The sequence below is a fragment of the Ixodes scapularis genome, unplaced genomic scaffold (assembly GCF_016920785.2).
Source record: "Ixodes scapularis isolate PalLabHiFi unplaced genomic scaffold, ASM1692078v2 PGA_scaffold7__128_contigs__length_106722199, whole genome shotgun sequence".
In the NCBI taxonomy this organism is placed as follows: Eukaryota; Metazoa; Arthropoda; class Arachnida; order Ixodida; family Ixodidae; genus Ixodes; species Ixodes scapularis.
The window spans coordinates 35204465-35220259 of NW_024609882.1; the positions used below are offsets into that span (position 1 = coordinate 35204465).

The 15795-nt window shown below is 49.5% G+C and overlaps 2 protein-coding genes across 2 annotated transcripts in view; both read left to right on the forward strand.

Annotated features, from left to right (window-relative positions):
* LOC8026196 (adenylate cyclase type 8) overlaps nucleotides 1-15795 on the forward strand; it is a 295086-nt gene that overhangs the window by 9761 nt on the left and 269530 nt on the right. The window lies entirely within an intron of this gene.
* LOC121833088 (ets DNA-binding protein pokkuri-like) lies at nucleotides 1789-13916 on the forward strand. The gene is made up of 8 exons (XM_042286165.1): nucleotides 1789-1926; nucleotides 6490-6597; nucleotides 8599-8724; nucleotides 8784-8887; nucleotides 9570-9785; nucleotides 10170-10254; nucleotides 10960-11209; nucleotides 13433-13916. The coding sequence occupies exons 1-8, from the start codon at nucleotides 1806-1808 to the stop codon at nucleotides 13578-13580; spliced, it is 1158 nt and encodes a 385-aa protein (XP_042142099.1). The 5' UTR covers nucleotides 1789-1805; the 3' UTR covers nucleotides 13581-13916.

Sequence of the window (15795 nt, forward strand, 5' to 3'; positions counted from 1 at the left end):
CCCAAGTCCTGGTGATAGAAGGGCACATCAAAAACTGCTGCACAAAACGCCTGGAGCAGGAGTGAAAAAAATAAAATATAAAGAAACTAAATTTTGGGTGGCCCTGCATGGCCAAGCTAGTCCCGCCAACTGGGAGGATGGGGACGGTTTTGTCCGTACCAGCCATGTGAGCACACAGCGCACGCAGATATTTTACAAAGCGCGGGTTTTTCTTTTCCTCGTCCCGCAGAGGAGCGAGGGCTTTTTGCAGAGGGCAGTTTTTGGTGATTGTCGCCTCAAACGCCCGCAGGCTTACGGGTGTCTTCTTGCCGCCAAGTATACGTTTCCTTCCCCTCCAATTTGAATCGTCCAACTCCCAGATGCACTGTTGTAGGGTCTCGACTTCAGGCCCATTTTCTCCCCCTTTCTTTTTTTTTTTTTTATTCCACCCAATTACCGGCCTTGCCTCCCGTCACCCTCTTGTCCCTTCTCGGGTCCTCTCACTTGAGAAAGAGTATTCGCTCGAACCGTCTGAGTCGTTCAGCTTGTTTGTGTGTTTTCTTGAAATTGAAAGACCGCTTTTAGCGGGGACCAGAGGCACTTGTCATCACTTGATTTGTGGATATTCACGTCGTGGGTTTTCTGGGTGGTCTCTCATATTTCGGGTGGTGAGATGGAGGAGTGCAGACGTGTTCGATCTGGTTAGGAAGTGGCGGAGCAACAGCTGTTCGGAATTCCACACGCAGTGGCGGTTGTACCTCGATCAGTGCTTATTTTGACGGAGGAACGCTGCGGAAACATTGCTCTCCAAGTTTTTAAGGGAAGTTTCGTATTTCAAGAAAGATTGTACGCACGCAGTAGAAATCGATTTGACCGACGAGTGGAATGGAATGGCATAAGAAAACATCCACAAAGCTGACTGCAGGGTGTGACATATTATTATTGACTTCACATATTCGCACGATTTATATTGCTTCAGTCCAATTTTGCCTCATCGAAAAAATTCGAAATCAGAATTGACCGATTGTAAACTGGCACCGTGATTTATACACGAGATCTGGACGCGTGCCGTTGTGTTCGTGAATACCTTATGGTGGTCGCTCTTATTTTAAAGTTCTTAATGGACCAGATATCTGCTATAAATTCTTTATCATATAGTGGATTTACTCGGGTACTGCCTTAAATTATGATCTGAGCTATTCATGGTAAAAATTGAAATAGGAAGAACCAAATATGTTAATATTGATTATTAAGAAAATCTTAGTTTCTCAAAATAATCAGATTAACTACCGGGAACAACAGAATATCTTATAAGAAATTTATGCTCATTTAAAGGCATATTAAGGAAGGTTCCTTTTTAATGTTCTCTAATGTTAGTTTGTAAAGTAACGACAAAGTAACGGCGTTACTTTAGCGAAGTAGCTGTAACTGTAACAAGTTGTTCTTTCAATTTTGTAACTGTAACTGGGTTACTTTTTTTGCCTGAGTAACTGTAACTGTAACACTGTTACATTTTAGCAGTAACGTGCCCATGACTGTATGGGACGATAAACACACCCGTCGAAGACTCTTTCCGCGGGCACCGTTTACCAAGGAGGACCCCTGCAAAACGTCTCCCTATTGAGGGCCTCGATGTGGCTGGCTGCGGAGGCATCCTTAGCAGGCCCCCGAGCGATACCCGCCTCCGAACTTGAAAGCTCTAGTATTATTATTATTAAAACGAACCGGTCGAAGGTGTTCGCATGGAACGTGCGCGCGTTAGGACGACGTCAGAGGAGAGAGAATGATGATGACGTGCTCGATTGGCGGCAGGTTGTTGCTGCGGCATGGAGGACGCGGTCAGCCTGCTGCATCAGCAGTCGTCGTGGCGGCCCCAGCAGCTCGGCTGGCCCCTCTCCATGACGCTGGGCGAGGTGCACGAGGACACGTTGCTGCCCACGGGACTCGGTAAGCTCTTGAACCAATCGGATTACGCGCCGCAATGCATGGCGGCTTGCACGTGACGTCATCGCTCCACGCTGGTGTTCACTCTACAGTCGATATCACCGAAAAAGCAAGGCCTGCACGCCCCCCCCCCCCCCCCCCCCTCCCCTGACGTCATCACTTGGGGATCCAGTGTATCTTGCAGCGCTTGCCGCTTGTGAAACACGTCATTAAAAAGAAAGAGATAGAAGTTGATTCGAGCGTAGTTTCACCCCGTGAATCTGAATATCACGTTCATTTTCCCCGAAGATGTGTAACTAAACGCGAGAAAACACGAAAAAAACCTCCGAGCAGTCGTGACGTCATAAGAGGATCTTTCGGCCGCTAAGCACGTGTCGCTCGAGGGCCGCGGTGCGTGCAATCGCAAGCTTGCCAGGTATATTTTTTCGCACCGGCACCAGCCGTGACGTCTTTTTCTGGACCTTTATAAAAAAAAAAAAAAAATAGCAAGAGTTCGCTTGCATAGCTTTGATGGGCGCTGAAGATGCGCGAGAGGGTGAGATTCCGAAAACTCCTTTTTTTGTGATGTTACGCTCCGGGAAAGAGGGCGTTTAGCGGTGCTTTGAAAATTATATTCTGCAGTCTCCATGCAGCAAATTAAAAAGAATAATAATAATAATAATAATAATAATTTGGATATTCGAGATTCTGGAGGTCGAATTAAGACGATTTAAGTGTGTTTCCTCAAATAGAAAACCGCTTTAGGGTCCCTTTAACGATGACGTTCTGCGCGGGCCTTTTGTCTTCTCTGTGGTATTTCTACAATGCTCTCTTTCTCGTCAAGTTCTGATGCGGCGATGTTCCGGGAAATTTGACCCGCGAGCTTAATTTGGGCTGCAAGGGTCTGTCACTACTATACAGGGCGTTTTTTTTTTTTTTTTTCTTAATCTTTACAGGTTTGTTTTAAAAAGAAAGCCGCAAAAGCTACAGTTACGCGGTTTTGGGAAGGAGGGGGACATAGTATTGGGGAGGAGGAGGAGGAGGAGGAGGAGGATTTATAACGATCAGTCGGCGCGATTCCACCCCTTCGGCTACCCCGTAGGATGGGGTGGGGGGAAGTGGGGCGCGCGTGTGTTGCGATGCCCAACTGAGACCTGGAAACGCGCCCAAATGAAGCGTTTTTACGGAACATCGTAAAATGCTTTCCCCCTCGCTATATCTTTCTGAAAAGAGTTTATTTAGGGGTTTTTGATGACGGTCAGCAAGTTTCTAATTGAAACCTGCTCTCTATTTGCAATCATTAAAAATTTAACTAGCAAAATTTACTTAATTACCCGCATTTACGCAAATCGCATAAATGTAGCTGTCACGTTTTTTTTAACAGTTTTGTTAAGCTTAAACGAAAAAAAAAAACACCCTGTATAGGCTGTTGCCAGTTAATAAAGCAGGACAAGCCCCGCCCACTGGCTCTCTGCTCGCTATGATCGGTGGTTCCAAATATGTGGTTTCCTCCTCTCTAGCATTCGCTGTGCCAAAAGCGTGGAGGGATTCACACTACTCGGGTGGCGTCGGAAGTGGTTGGAATTATGGGCGCCTAAGACTGCGGTATCTCTTACGGGTTAATTAATACAAGTGGGACAAAAGCCTCTCCCACAAAGCTCTTTGCTTTCCGTGACAGGTGCTTTCTTTTTTTGCCAGTCGCTTCTTCTCAAGCGTTTGCTCTGCTAAAGTGGAAAGAGAGGGCGGCTCTGTGGGTTAAGCTTGTCCTGTGGGAAGGAATGCATAATGAAAGGGAGCCACCGGTGCCGCCATTACCGAGCGACACTGGCCACTCAGCGAGCGATCGTCCCGCGTCATGTTCACTCGCGCTATCGAAGGCCGAACTTGGTGCTTTAGTCGTCGGTGTCGCCTGGTGGCACCAATCATAAAGACGCAGCCTTTAACGGAAAGCGTCACGCACACGCGACAAAGCGAACAAGCGCTGTGTAATTTGAAACGCTCTCCCTTGTTGCGAAATGGCTTCTTTGGTGGACAGACGTCGAAAGCCGTATGACCAGTGTTGGGTAAAATACATTAAAGAAGTACTTGAAGTAATGTACGAAGTAAATGGGAGGTTATGTACTTCAAGTGAAGTGGTAGGTATACTGGGCAGAATGTAATTGAAGTAAAGTACTTGAGGTTAGGATGCGGAGAGAGAGAGAGAGATCTGGGAATGAAGTATGTAGGAGAAATCAGCTTTAGCTATGTATAGGTTACAAAAACAGGAAATCGGGAAAGAAACTGTTTGATAATCCTCGGGAGAGCTCTTTACTATTTGAGGCCAGAACTGGGGTACTAAGAACGAATACTTATAGGGCAAAATTCGAAGATAGAGATAGTTTGTTGCATATGTGGAATGGCGAGCGAAACTATGGAACACCTGGTTTTGAGGTGCAAGAGACTTAAACTTGCCCTCCCTGAGGGGGGAACAGACATAGAGGGGGCCCTGGGTTTTGGTGGGGGAGATGGAAGGGTGGATTATAAAAGGGTTGAGGTGACGAAAAGGAGGTTAGAGCTATTGGTGGAGGGAGACTAGGGAAAGCTGAAATTGGTAAAGCAGCTAGCACAACTGGAGACAGGGAGGACAGTGGAAAATGGGGACTATATCCCGCCTGACTCCGGCCCAAAGTCTCAGCCCTATCTCTCTGTGGGTCTAAGTTTTATAAAGATCGAACCCCAACAAAATTGACCAGAGGAAAATTATAGACTTCCTCGCCGGGGGAGAAGGCTGGGGTGCGTTTTCCTTTTATCTTTTTATTTTGTATTTGCCCGATCCCCCAAAGGTCTGCCTGGTGATAGTTGCGGGGATGTAGAGAGAAAGAAATTGGGTATTTAAGTGGAAGAGGAAACCATTTTCTCAGGCTAAGTGGCACAAGCTACTGCTCGTTACAAAGGGCACAGCCAATATCACCGATCCATCCATCCTACCACAAATACAGTGCACTTGCAAAGTAAAGTACACGTACTTTTTAACACAGTGTTAACACAGTGTTTCATGATGCCGTTTCATTACCCTCTAGTGTTTCTTCTTTCTTTTTTTTCGTTTTTTAAACTGGCATGTTTTTTTGGGGACAATCGGAAGTGCCCCAGTTATTTTTTTGGAAATGATGGCGAATATTGGATGAAGTCAAGTGGCCAAAGAGTTGTTGTTTTTCTCTCGCTGACAAACTATTTAACGCGTTCAACTTATAAGGCACTTATTTGTGTCGGTCTTATAGCCGCCACTACTTCACTCAGAGAAATGGCTGGGTGACGTCTCGAAAGACGATAGAACGTTTCCGCATAATTATGATATGCCTTTCTTTTTTTTTTTCTTTCTTTTTTTAAGTTGGCGAATTTTTATACTTGGCCTCAGAAGTTGTCTAGTATAGTACAGGGAAAGCCAAGGACGCGAGCGCGTAGTCCTTGAAAGAACTCAATTTCACCGAGTGCATGGAGGCACTGCCCCGATCAATGCACTCGTCCCCGTGCCTTTTTCAGCGCTTTACACAACATATGCAGCGTACTTATTGCTATCTGAAAACGACAAAAGGGACGACTTTTGTGAAAGCTCGCTCCTGCAAGCATCCGGCAGCTTGGAGATTTTCTATCGATCTGGCGACAAGACATAAATCCACACCCCCACAGGAAAAAAAAATGATTGGGCAATGGATGCCGAATACACGATAAATCTCTACTTGGCCCAAGTAGCACTTTTTCGTGTCCTTTGTCTAAACACGTTTGCAAGTCCGGTCTCAGGGCGCCGCCATCTTCCTCAGTGGGGTGCGCTCGCGGGAGCGGCCATAATCCGATTACGACGCCTTAGCAAGGCTTCGTAATCGGATTATGACTGGTCCAAGCGCACCCCAGACAGGCAAGATGGCAGCGCCCTGAAGCCGGACTTGCAAACGTGTATAGAGGGCCGCCTTATACCCCGCTACTATGGAAAAAAGGTTTCACGAAATTTGTGAAATATACTTTGAAATCGAGAGTTGCTTTGCCCAGAAAGTACAAAAAAAAAAAAAAAACACCTTTACGTAAAGTACAGTACATACTCAAAAAAGAATGTACTTCAAATATAGTACAAGTTTTCTAAAACCATTTAAAGTAATACTTTAAGTACAATGTACTTAAAGCGAGTTTTTGAGGACTCGACTGTCGCAGGAAAATCAGAACTCTGCCGCGGTCGTGTGCACCGAATACTCGACCACAGTGCCTTCACTTTGGCCCCAGTCAAATGGCGAGCTCCGCGCGTCTGATTTGCAAGGGGTCGCTCCGTCCAACGCCGAGCTCGCGGAGCGGCGAAAATGGGCGAAGGAAGATCGCCTCGAGCTGCTCGAGCGCGTATCGGAACGAGCGTTGGACGGACGTCACCGCGTTTTTCCCGGACGCTTTCTTTTTGGCGTCGCCGACGGCAAGGAGACAGCGGAGGGCCGGTCGCGCCGGCCTTGAACGCCGGCTACTTCCTCCTGCGTGCAGGAAGTTCCGAGTCGCTCCAAGGTGCGCGCCGGGCGCCGAGAGCTTCCTTCCCCGGGCGTCGCAGCATGAGCACGTGCCTGCTTCTCGCAGGGAACGACCCGCGCCAGTGGAGCAAGCACAATGTGTCCATGTGGCTCGAATGGTGCACCGAGCAGTTTTCCCTGGTGCCCACGGACGCTGACAACTTCCACATGAACGGTGAGTGTGTGCGCTCGCAGCGGTTGCTCTAGAGAACGACCAAGAACCGCCACTGGTAACTGCGTTAAAAAAAAGAAGGAAAGAAAAAAATCGGGAGAAATAGACGTTGGGAAGGCAGAGATATATCTTATGAGGGCCGAGATGTTTCGGTGGCGCCCTCTGATGGCTTCTGTTCGTGACGTCACGGCCAGGATTCGTCTCGCCGCGTGACGTCACGAGTTGTGATCCTGGCCACTTATTGTAATTTAAAAGCGACAAGTTCGTTGGTGCGTAAAAGGCACAGTGGAAGCTTGGAATCATTGCACCGCTCTTGAATCAGCACCGTGGCAGTTGACATTGCTGATTTCTATCCACGGAAGCAGAATTAATTTTCCTAGAGATGTCAAAGCAAGCATTTGACCAATCGTGGAAAGCCGACCACAGCGACGCTTTTGACCATGCATGTTGCCAAAAGTTAAAGATAGCAGGGCAAGCTCTTCTCAGAAAGGCCTCCACTCTTTCCACTTTAGCAGAGCGAATGCTGGAGAGAGCACGAGTGGAGAGGAGGAAACTAGCAATTATCTGACTGGTGGCGTAGGTCAAGAAAAGAATAACTATTGTCCCATTCTTTTCCTTTCAATCCGTTTTGGAGGAAGGTGTGAGCACCCGGTTGCCAGGCGGTGGATTCTCCTTCACAGAAATCCAACAGAGCATTGGAGAATTCAATCAAACCTTAAACATCTACTAGTGCAGCATATATAATGTTTTAAATGTCTGCAACTTTCTCTTAGTATATTACCCAAGCATTTTTGGTCTAACTTACAGTTGCCCAGCTCTTGAATGAGCCAGTCAATTCTCTCCAGGTTTGTTTTGTTTGGACAATAATGTGAAAAAAACAAGACAAAAAAAACCTGCTAGCTTTTATTGCCCAAAATGAAGGTTATTGAATCCTTGTTTTTCAGAAAGTTCTACTAGACATCCGCTAAAAATATACATAAACCTTTGGGAGACTGTATCGATTGTTCCCAGGAAAGACTGGATCACAGCTTTCAGTTTGAGATGAAAGAAGAGTATAAAGACATTGTACCACGCGTTTAGCAAGTTCAGCAAGTTTAATAAAGCATTCTTTAGAATAAATGCTTGCTGCCTAACGGAGCACCGGCCCAGATAACATAGAGCACGGGTTCTCAAACTACATTGCAAGGAACTAGTGTTGTACAATTTCCTTTAAAAAAACAAAAGCTTGTTAATTCCTTCTCAATATTGGAACAAGTTCCCGTTACAAGTTCTAGTGGCTCGAAAGGAATGGATTTCCGTTACATTTTTAAAATTGGGAAGCATTGTTACGTTAAGTTTACATTTGCATATTTTACTGAAATATTGTGCCGGATAATCCAGAAATAAAATAAAGCGAGCAAGTAAAAATAATCAACTTCGAACTATGTATCGAGTCGCCACGATCACATTTGTTTCATTCGTTGTTTCTTTCAACTATCTCTCTGACTCTTCCTGTCCTTTTTGAAGTTGGAGGATGAAATAGCCGATAATAGAAGACCTAAATGCCTTCCGAATTCGAGTAAATTGCAAAGAAATAGAAAAAAAAAAAGAAATGTTGTTTCTCCCTCTTTTTTCTCAAAAACATACCGAGTTTCCGTTCCAGTTCCGCCAGTGCAAGGAACGTGTTTCAGGAATGTCGTTCTGTACCACACTGCCAGGAGCCCAGGTTTACCCCGGAGCGCTCTAATGGGTTCACCGAACTCCCGAATTTCCTCCAGTAGTCCCTACCCTCAAGCAAAGTGTTTTGCCCATTTGAGCACTATTTTAGCAGATGTGAGCCACCCATTGGCACTAGCATGCAAGCCAGGTAAAACCTGCATCCCTTATTTACGTTTCAGGTATGAATTCAGAACCAACCTCAATGGCTAAGGATCCAGGTGCAATATGCAGTGCATCCAATGTTTACCGGAGATGAACATAGATTGATTGATTTACCGACCGACTGGCGTATAAATGCCTGTGCAGGCAAGGCCCTGTGCCTGCTGTCCAAGGCAGACTTCTTGGAGCGTGCCCCCAAGGCGGGGGACGTGCTCTTCAACGCACTCCAGCTGCTCCTCCACCGGGCACTGCACACGGCCAGAATGCACAACGGTCAGTGCGCGGTCTGGGCCGCAAAGGGCCGTCTGTGACCACCCCGTGTCTCCGTGCAGGGGGGGGCCAGGGTAACGGGGCGGTCCCTCGGTCAACAGTCATCACGCGGGACGTCCAGGGCTTTGGCCAGGTGCTGCTGCAGGACCCGGCCTCTTACAACCAGGTGAAGATCCGAAGATCCGTGCACTCGCCGGTCGCGTGTCCGTGACCGTCCGCTTGCCGCGTCACGTGTGTGGTCCCTTCAATAGATTGTGCGCCGCGAACACGCTTGGGCAGTCGAAGCATGGTGGAAGGCATGGAATGCGTGCTGGAGGCCAAGCGTTAGAAAGACGTGCTGCCATTCTCACTCTGTCAGTGACAATAGAAGAAAAGGTGCGCCATATGTTTTGGTTTCCTCGGAACGGCAGGCCATGGCAACAGACATTGGTGTTAGCAATAGGCCCATATCAGTGCCAGGAATTTGTTTTGGGGGGGGGGGGTAATTAAGGTGAGTTGGATTTCTGGGGAGACTGAAGCCCCTTAAATCCCCTCTCCTGGCTATCCCACTGACCCAGATTGCTGCAAGGCTTTACGAAACACAACAAAGCATAAAAAGCTACTGCTGACAAGGGTGGTACCTAATCTTAACTTTATTGCATGAGAGGATACCGGTAGCAATGTTGACACAAAATTTAACAGCTTCAACGTGTTGCAGCAAAACGAACATGCACAATTTCTTGCCCGCTTTCTTTTTCTGCTCTTCCCCGCTCTCTTGTTCTTTCTCTCGGGGCCACCGCCGTTAGCGCTCACAATCTCGCGGTGTCTCTCTCGTGTCCGTGACCCCTCGATTCCTTCCCCGTCGACAGTGCCTGCAGGTGTCTCCGCTGCCGGCCGAAGTGGACAGCACGGTGATCCTCAGCCCGGACCCCAGCTCTGGAGGGGAGAGTGGAGAACCCAAGGGGGCGTCCCCCTCACCCCCCTCCTGCCGCCACCGGAGCCCGTCCCCCGCCACGCCCACTTTCGGACCCCGGGGGGGCGTGTCCGCCTTCCCGGGCATGGAGCCCACCCGCCTCCTGCCGCAGGTCAGCTACACCTCCAGCACAGGCTCAACGCCTTTCACCGGGCTTTGGCTGCACGTGCACTGAAGTGAAAGCAGAAAGCTCACATTTACCGTTGCATCTACTGCATTCTTGCCCTGTGACTGACTGCATGGGTAGCAAACGCCGAATGCAGGACGTTGGCATTCGAATCCTTTTGAAGAGTGAGTAGAGACAAAGGAAGCTAGCTTTGTGTCTACCCACTAATCGGTCCAACCAGAGCTTGATGTTCTGACGTCCCCGCATGCTCTCGTCTCCTCCTCTCCCTCAGTTTCTATTCGTATAGTAGGCGCCTTGACCGAGCGGGTCTGGGACAAAGTCTGAGTTTGTGCGAGGACTGTCGACACAATGCCCTCTCGGTCCGTGCAGGCTACTTCTCCCGTGCCGCAGCAGCCCCTGGCCCTAACCACCCCAGCAGCCCGGGTGGTGGCCGATGCCCCAGGGGACAAAATGAGTGAGTGTGGGGTCACAGGCACGTTCCTGGACGGGGCGCTTCTTGCACCATGCTGCATGCGTGGGCCATAGGTTGGCATGGTTGCCCGTAGAGTGATTGCAATATAGACACTCTTCGAGTAAACTGTTTTCTGTGCACCCCCTTTACGGATATAATACATTATAGGACCGGCTATGTATAGAAAGACTGTTATGAAAAGCTACTGACACCAAGCATGTGACCGCCGTGCATTGATTTTGGCAGGCAATGTCTCGCCCACCAAATTTAGCCGAATTTATTGACTTTACGTGCACGATTCTTTTGCATATTCTACATACAACACTGTTTTGGTCATGCCTGACCAAAACAGGCTATTTTGCTTTAATTGAAAATTGTGTTTTTTCTTTGTTTCTAAATAGACTGGTACTCTTCATTCGTCTCACTGCTCTCATGCCGTTTCCTCATGCACTCGCCGACTGAGTGATGAGCCACTTGGCCAGCAAGTGTCCTGTCAACTGGTCATGTTTTTTTCTTCCTTTTTTTTAGATTATTTATTTTGAAATTTAGGTATATGCTGCCGGCACTGGTGGATGACGATTTCATCATCTCACAAAGCCCTTTGGCTTGTCAAACGTAGCACCTGAGCTACAATTCCAAGATGGATACAGGCTTTTCTTCAGGCCCTCATGATCCTCCCTCCTTTGTCCGCATGTGTGACGTGTGCAGGCGTGCGTCTGCTGTGGGACTTCCTGCAGCAGCTGCTCAACGACCCCGAGCAGAAGTATCGCCACTGCATCACCTGGAAGGACCAGGCCAAGGGGGTCTTCAAGATCACGGACCCCCACCGGCTGGCCAAGCTGTGGGGCATGCAGAAGAACCACCTAAACATGAACTTCGACAAGATGTCCCGGGCCATGCGTTACTACTACCGCGTCAAAATCCTCCAGAAGGAGCCCGGGGAGCGGCTGTGCTACAGGCAAGTACCCCCTCACCTCTCTCTCTTTTCATGGTAGTGCCTCCTAGAAACCCCATAGTGATGGGGTTTCTACGTCGCTTACCGGAGGCCAGTGTTGGGCACAGACTGGGCGTGAGTGCCGAGTCAGCGTCCAGCTGGGACTCGAGTCCTCTGTGATTTAGCTCGAGTTCCAGCTGAATGCTGATGCAGCGGCCTTGTCCGTTCCGTACGTGCCCAGCGCCAACTTCCAGTAGGAGATATTGAAACCCCATAACTACGGCCTTGTTATCTAGTACACGGGTTCTCAAGCCAGGTCCCCCAAAGTACCCTTGTAGGTTCCCCGAGATACCAAATTTTCTCAACTATCCCTGCACCTGAGTGAGCATTGTATTGTACCAGTGCAAGTGATATATTTTAGCGGATCTCAGTCGCTCATTGATGCGCAACTATGAATCAGTCACTCCCTAGTGCAGCGGTTCTCAAACTTTTGGCCGTCACGGTACTGCCTGACCCACTTAGAGGCTGTTCGGGGACCCCCAATGCACTCTGCTGCACCATGGGTCTCGTGTGATGCCATAGGAGCTCTCGAGGACCCCCTAGGGTCCGCGGACCACAGTTTCAGAACTGCTACCCTACCCTAATGAAAAATACACCAGGCAATCCTGGTGTGACATCAAAGAATCCTGATGTGACACCAGAATATCTGGTGTGCCCACCAGCGATGCTGACGTATCGAGCACACCAGCCTGGCGTGCCCACCAGAAATGCTGGTGCACCCGCACATCAGCCTGATGGGTACACCAAGGGAGTCTGGTGTCACATCACAAGGACTCATGCGCCGACCAGGCAGCCTGGTGTGCACACCACGCAGTTTGATGTGACACCAGAGTTGTGTTTTAATTGACTTCTCCCCCCGGTCCGCGCGCGTGTTTTCTATTAGTTTGTGTGCCGCTCCGTCCCCCGACGAGGTGCCTTGTTTCCTCCCGTCTTGGTGGTCGCCGGAGACCCCGCGGCGGGCTCCGTTGTGCTCAAGAAGTGTCCCCCTCGTCCCGAGCACTTTCCCGGGCGGCCTTGAGCAGCTTGGGGCGCTCGCCGGCTCGCCTCTTCGAGGGTTTCTCTTTCTCTTTCCGCCGGTATTCTTGTTTAAGTTTGAGAAAGTAAAGAAGTCTTCTTTGTGAGTCGAAGCCGAAAAGATGTGTTGGTGCGCTTTCCTTACTTCCGACGAGCTTGGTTTGGTAGCAAAGAAACAAAGGAAGCTAGTAATTATTACAGTTTTTGGGCCCGAAATGCCTACCACGAGCGAGGAGGGCGTCGACCGCCCGAAGCGAAAGAGGATTACCCTGCGAGCCGCCACAACAAAGATCATCAACGAGACTGGCGTCTGCTGGCCACGGATCCAACCGACATCGGTGAGCTCGAAGAAACATTTGATATTCTTCTACTTAAGGAGGCTTCCCTGAAAGAACTGGACAAGGAAATCGAGCTATCTGTCGAATATGATGCCTTAGAAGAGGAAATTTCTGGTGCGGAGGGGTACGCGGAACGGACCAGCGTAACTAAGACACGAGTCAACCGCAAGCTGAAAGGCCAAGAATTTCGGAACGACAGGGCGTCCGGTTCTTCGACGCACGGCAGTGGCTCCGGACAAACTCCAGTTGATCACGGCCAACTCCCTACAACAGTAAAGCTTCAGAAGCTTTACTGTTGTGCTTTTTTGCTTTTTTGAATAAAGTAATTATGGCAGCAGCGTTGTTGTCAAACTTATCATTGTACGCTTTTTTGTGAGTAAAGCAACACCCAGTCAACAGGTGGTCTGTTATCATATTACAACAAAACCTGATGTCCCGCCAGAACACCAGATTTCTGGTGTAACATCAGAACACCAGATTTCTGGTGTCATACCCACACATCAGATTTCTGGTGTCACAACAGAATACCAGATTTCTGGTGTCACACGAGAAAACGTCCCAAATCACATCTGTGAAAAAGTCTGGTGTAACATCAAGTCACACCAGCCCTCGAGCTGGTGTATTTTTCACTAGGGTAGTATATGCATTACCGTTGACAAGATCTGCCGGCTTCTCGAGTGCTTCATCGCACCAACGCCGAGATCGGGAGGTGTCCCTTGACCACCGATAAAGTGCGATGGAGCGTTCCGCGAGATCGATAAGTTAGAGAGTCCCCGATCTAGGAGGCATTGGCCGCGGCTGACTGGGTGCCCCTCGTGGTCCTTTCGCCAACCAGGTTCCTGCGCCCACCGACGGAACTGCGCTACTGCAAGCAGCGGTCGCTGCTCGAGCGGACGTCAGAGCGCGTGGAGGACGAAGAGGCCCCAGGGGCCCTGGACATGAGCATCAAGGAGGAGTGCTCATCCCCATCCCACAATGACTGAGCCAGAGTGTGCCTTGCGTGTCCCAGACCCCGATCTCAGCCACCCGCACACCCTCGTGCCTCCACGTCGTGGGGACCACCGCCTGCTCAAACTGCGACGGCGTCTGTCCCTTCCCGACACGCGCTTGGCGCGGTGGGGGAGGGTAGAATCATCACCGGTGCTGCCTTTTCTGTTTATGTAAAGCCGAGCGTAGTATTCGGGAAAGACATAGGACACATTATTTTCGGAGCACGGGTGCGTATACGCCTTTACTCGCCGGATTTTTAAGAGAAAGCGGCGCGCGACTATGAATAAAGACGGCGCGCACCTCGTTTTTAGGGTGCCTTCATACACGCACGCCTCTTGTAGGGTGGTGACGACTGGGCTGTTTAATCGTCCGATGGTCCATTTTCGGAAATCGCCGGGTCAGGAGGTTCTGGTACAAAAAGGGGATGTGTTCCAGCGAGCGTGGGCACTCTTTTGGCCAAGGGAGCTAGGTCCTTCTGGATCCATTGAGCTGCACCGACCTAAATTGAGCTTCCCCCACGTCCCCTTTGAGCCTATTGTGGCTTTTATTTTTGTGCCCACGTTCGTTCTAAGACGCTGCTTTCTAATGTGTGCATTGTTTTATCCTGAGAGTCCTCAAACCTCGTTTTCTGCCAGGTGGCGCCAGTTATTTCTAAAATGGTGGATTGCATTTTTTAGGTTGTTGCAGAGTGCACATGCTAGTTTCTCGGTCTCCGTTTATAGACCTTTGCATCGCTGATCACCCCGGGCGAAAAAGGCTGATGTCACTGAGCTGTGGACAGATGCGCAGGGTCGGATACACCGCACAACAGAGCAGCAACAGCGCATGCTCAGAAGGCATTCCACAGCCCAGCAGGCGAAGATGGCATGCACACAGAAGGAAAATTTTCCAAAGGCCTATCATTTGCCCACGTGTTTTAACTGCCCAAACTTCCTATGTTTGCTTGGGCATGCGCTGGTGTCAGTGGAACATGCCTTTGCTCTGAGACGGGCAGAGGCGGTCTATTCATTTGGTGCTCATGCCTCAAGCCCTGTGTCTCGGGAGCTCCAGCATATGCCTGCATTGAGTCAGGAGAGAAGCAGCTTGCTGGCGGGACCGCCAGGGACAGTCTGTAGCCATATTGTGGAACCTCCTGTGCGTTTGTATGTTCATCTCGAACTCGCCACAATATGTGCCTCTTGTGTGGAATCTGAGGAGGAGCTATTCTTTTGTAGCCTCGCTCGCCATAAACCTCCCATTTTTAATCTAAAAAAAAAAAAAAAAAAAAAAATCAACGCTCAAAGGGCGACATTGGGAACCGCTTCAGGAGCTTTTTGTCAGGCGCCGCCGTCTTCAAAGCGTCGCCCTTTGTGTCCCGAAACCCTTATGGAGTATCCACACGAGGGAGAAATCCACCACTTTCCTCCGCGGATCGCGCATCACGTGAAACATACGTCATCCCTTTTTGACGCCTCGCGGCGCCGTCCTCCTCCATGGCGGATTCGCGGATGCTTCGTTCTGTCAGCACGAAAGCTCCGCAGGTGGGGCGGCGGAGCTGAGGACGGAGTTTCCCGGGATGTTGACGTCACGACATCCGTCCGCGGTGTTGTCCTTCGTGTGGATACCTCATAATTAGCAGTAGGGTTGTGCGAATGGTGGTTAGAATCAAATAGCACTGCATCATTCATAGCCGTGACAGTTGAAGGGAAAGCCAAGACGGCCGGTGCCGGTTTTTTCAACAGTGCAGAAGCTAGGGATGTTGCTGCACGATTCGATTCGAACCATTACTCGCACAACCCTACTCAGCATGCAGCTCAAAGTCTTTCTGAAGCGTCCCCTCGTCCTCCCCTCCTGCATTTGTGTTTTAATTTCTGATTATTGCTTACAAAAGCTTTTGGCGGCTGGCCAACTCCCGCACTTTCCACTGTGCCAAGCCACACGCGCATACGGACGCTCGCAAAGTTTTAGTTAACCTAAAAGCGCAAATCTGCATTTAAAAAAAAAGTGCGTCGAGTTAGTACTAGCCGTGTTTTGGCGTCCAACTGCCGCAGTCTGCGTCCTAGCTGGTTCATGTGGTCTGTATACTTGTGAAATGAGCACCCTGCCTTCGCAACATCGAACATACACATGCACGCGACTAAAGCCAGAGCCTTGTGGAGGCTGTGCACAAGCAGACACAAATTATTTACCCCTTCGAGCGAGCGCTCGCGCGGTGAAATCGCGCTCTCC

What these genes read in the sequence shown, in the direction of transcription:
- LOC121833088 (XM_042286165.1), top strand. Translation starts at nt 1,806, where the DNA reads ATGGAGGACGCGGTCAGCCTGCTGCATCAGCAGTCGTCGTGGCGGCCC. An exon ending in TGACAACTTCCACATGAACG is followed by an intron (nt 6,598 to 8,598) that starts GTGAGTGTGTGC and finishes ATGCCTGTGCAG; the next exon opens with GCAAGGCCCTGTGCCTGCTG. An exon ending in TGCCCCAGGGGACAAAATGA is followed by an intron (nt 10,255 to 10,959) that starts GTGAGTGTGGGG and finishes TGACGTGTGCAG; the next exon opens with GCGTGCGTCTGCTGTGGGAC.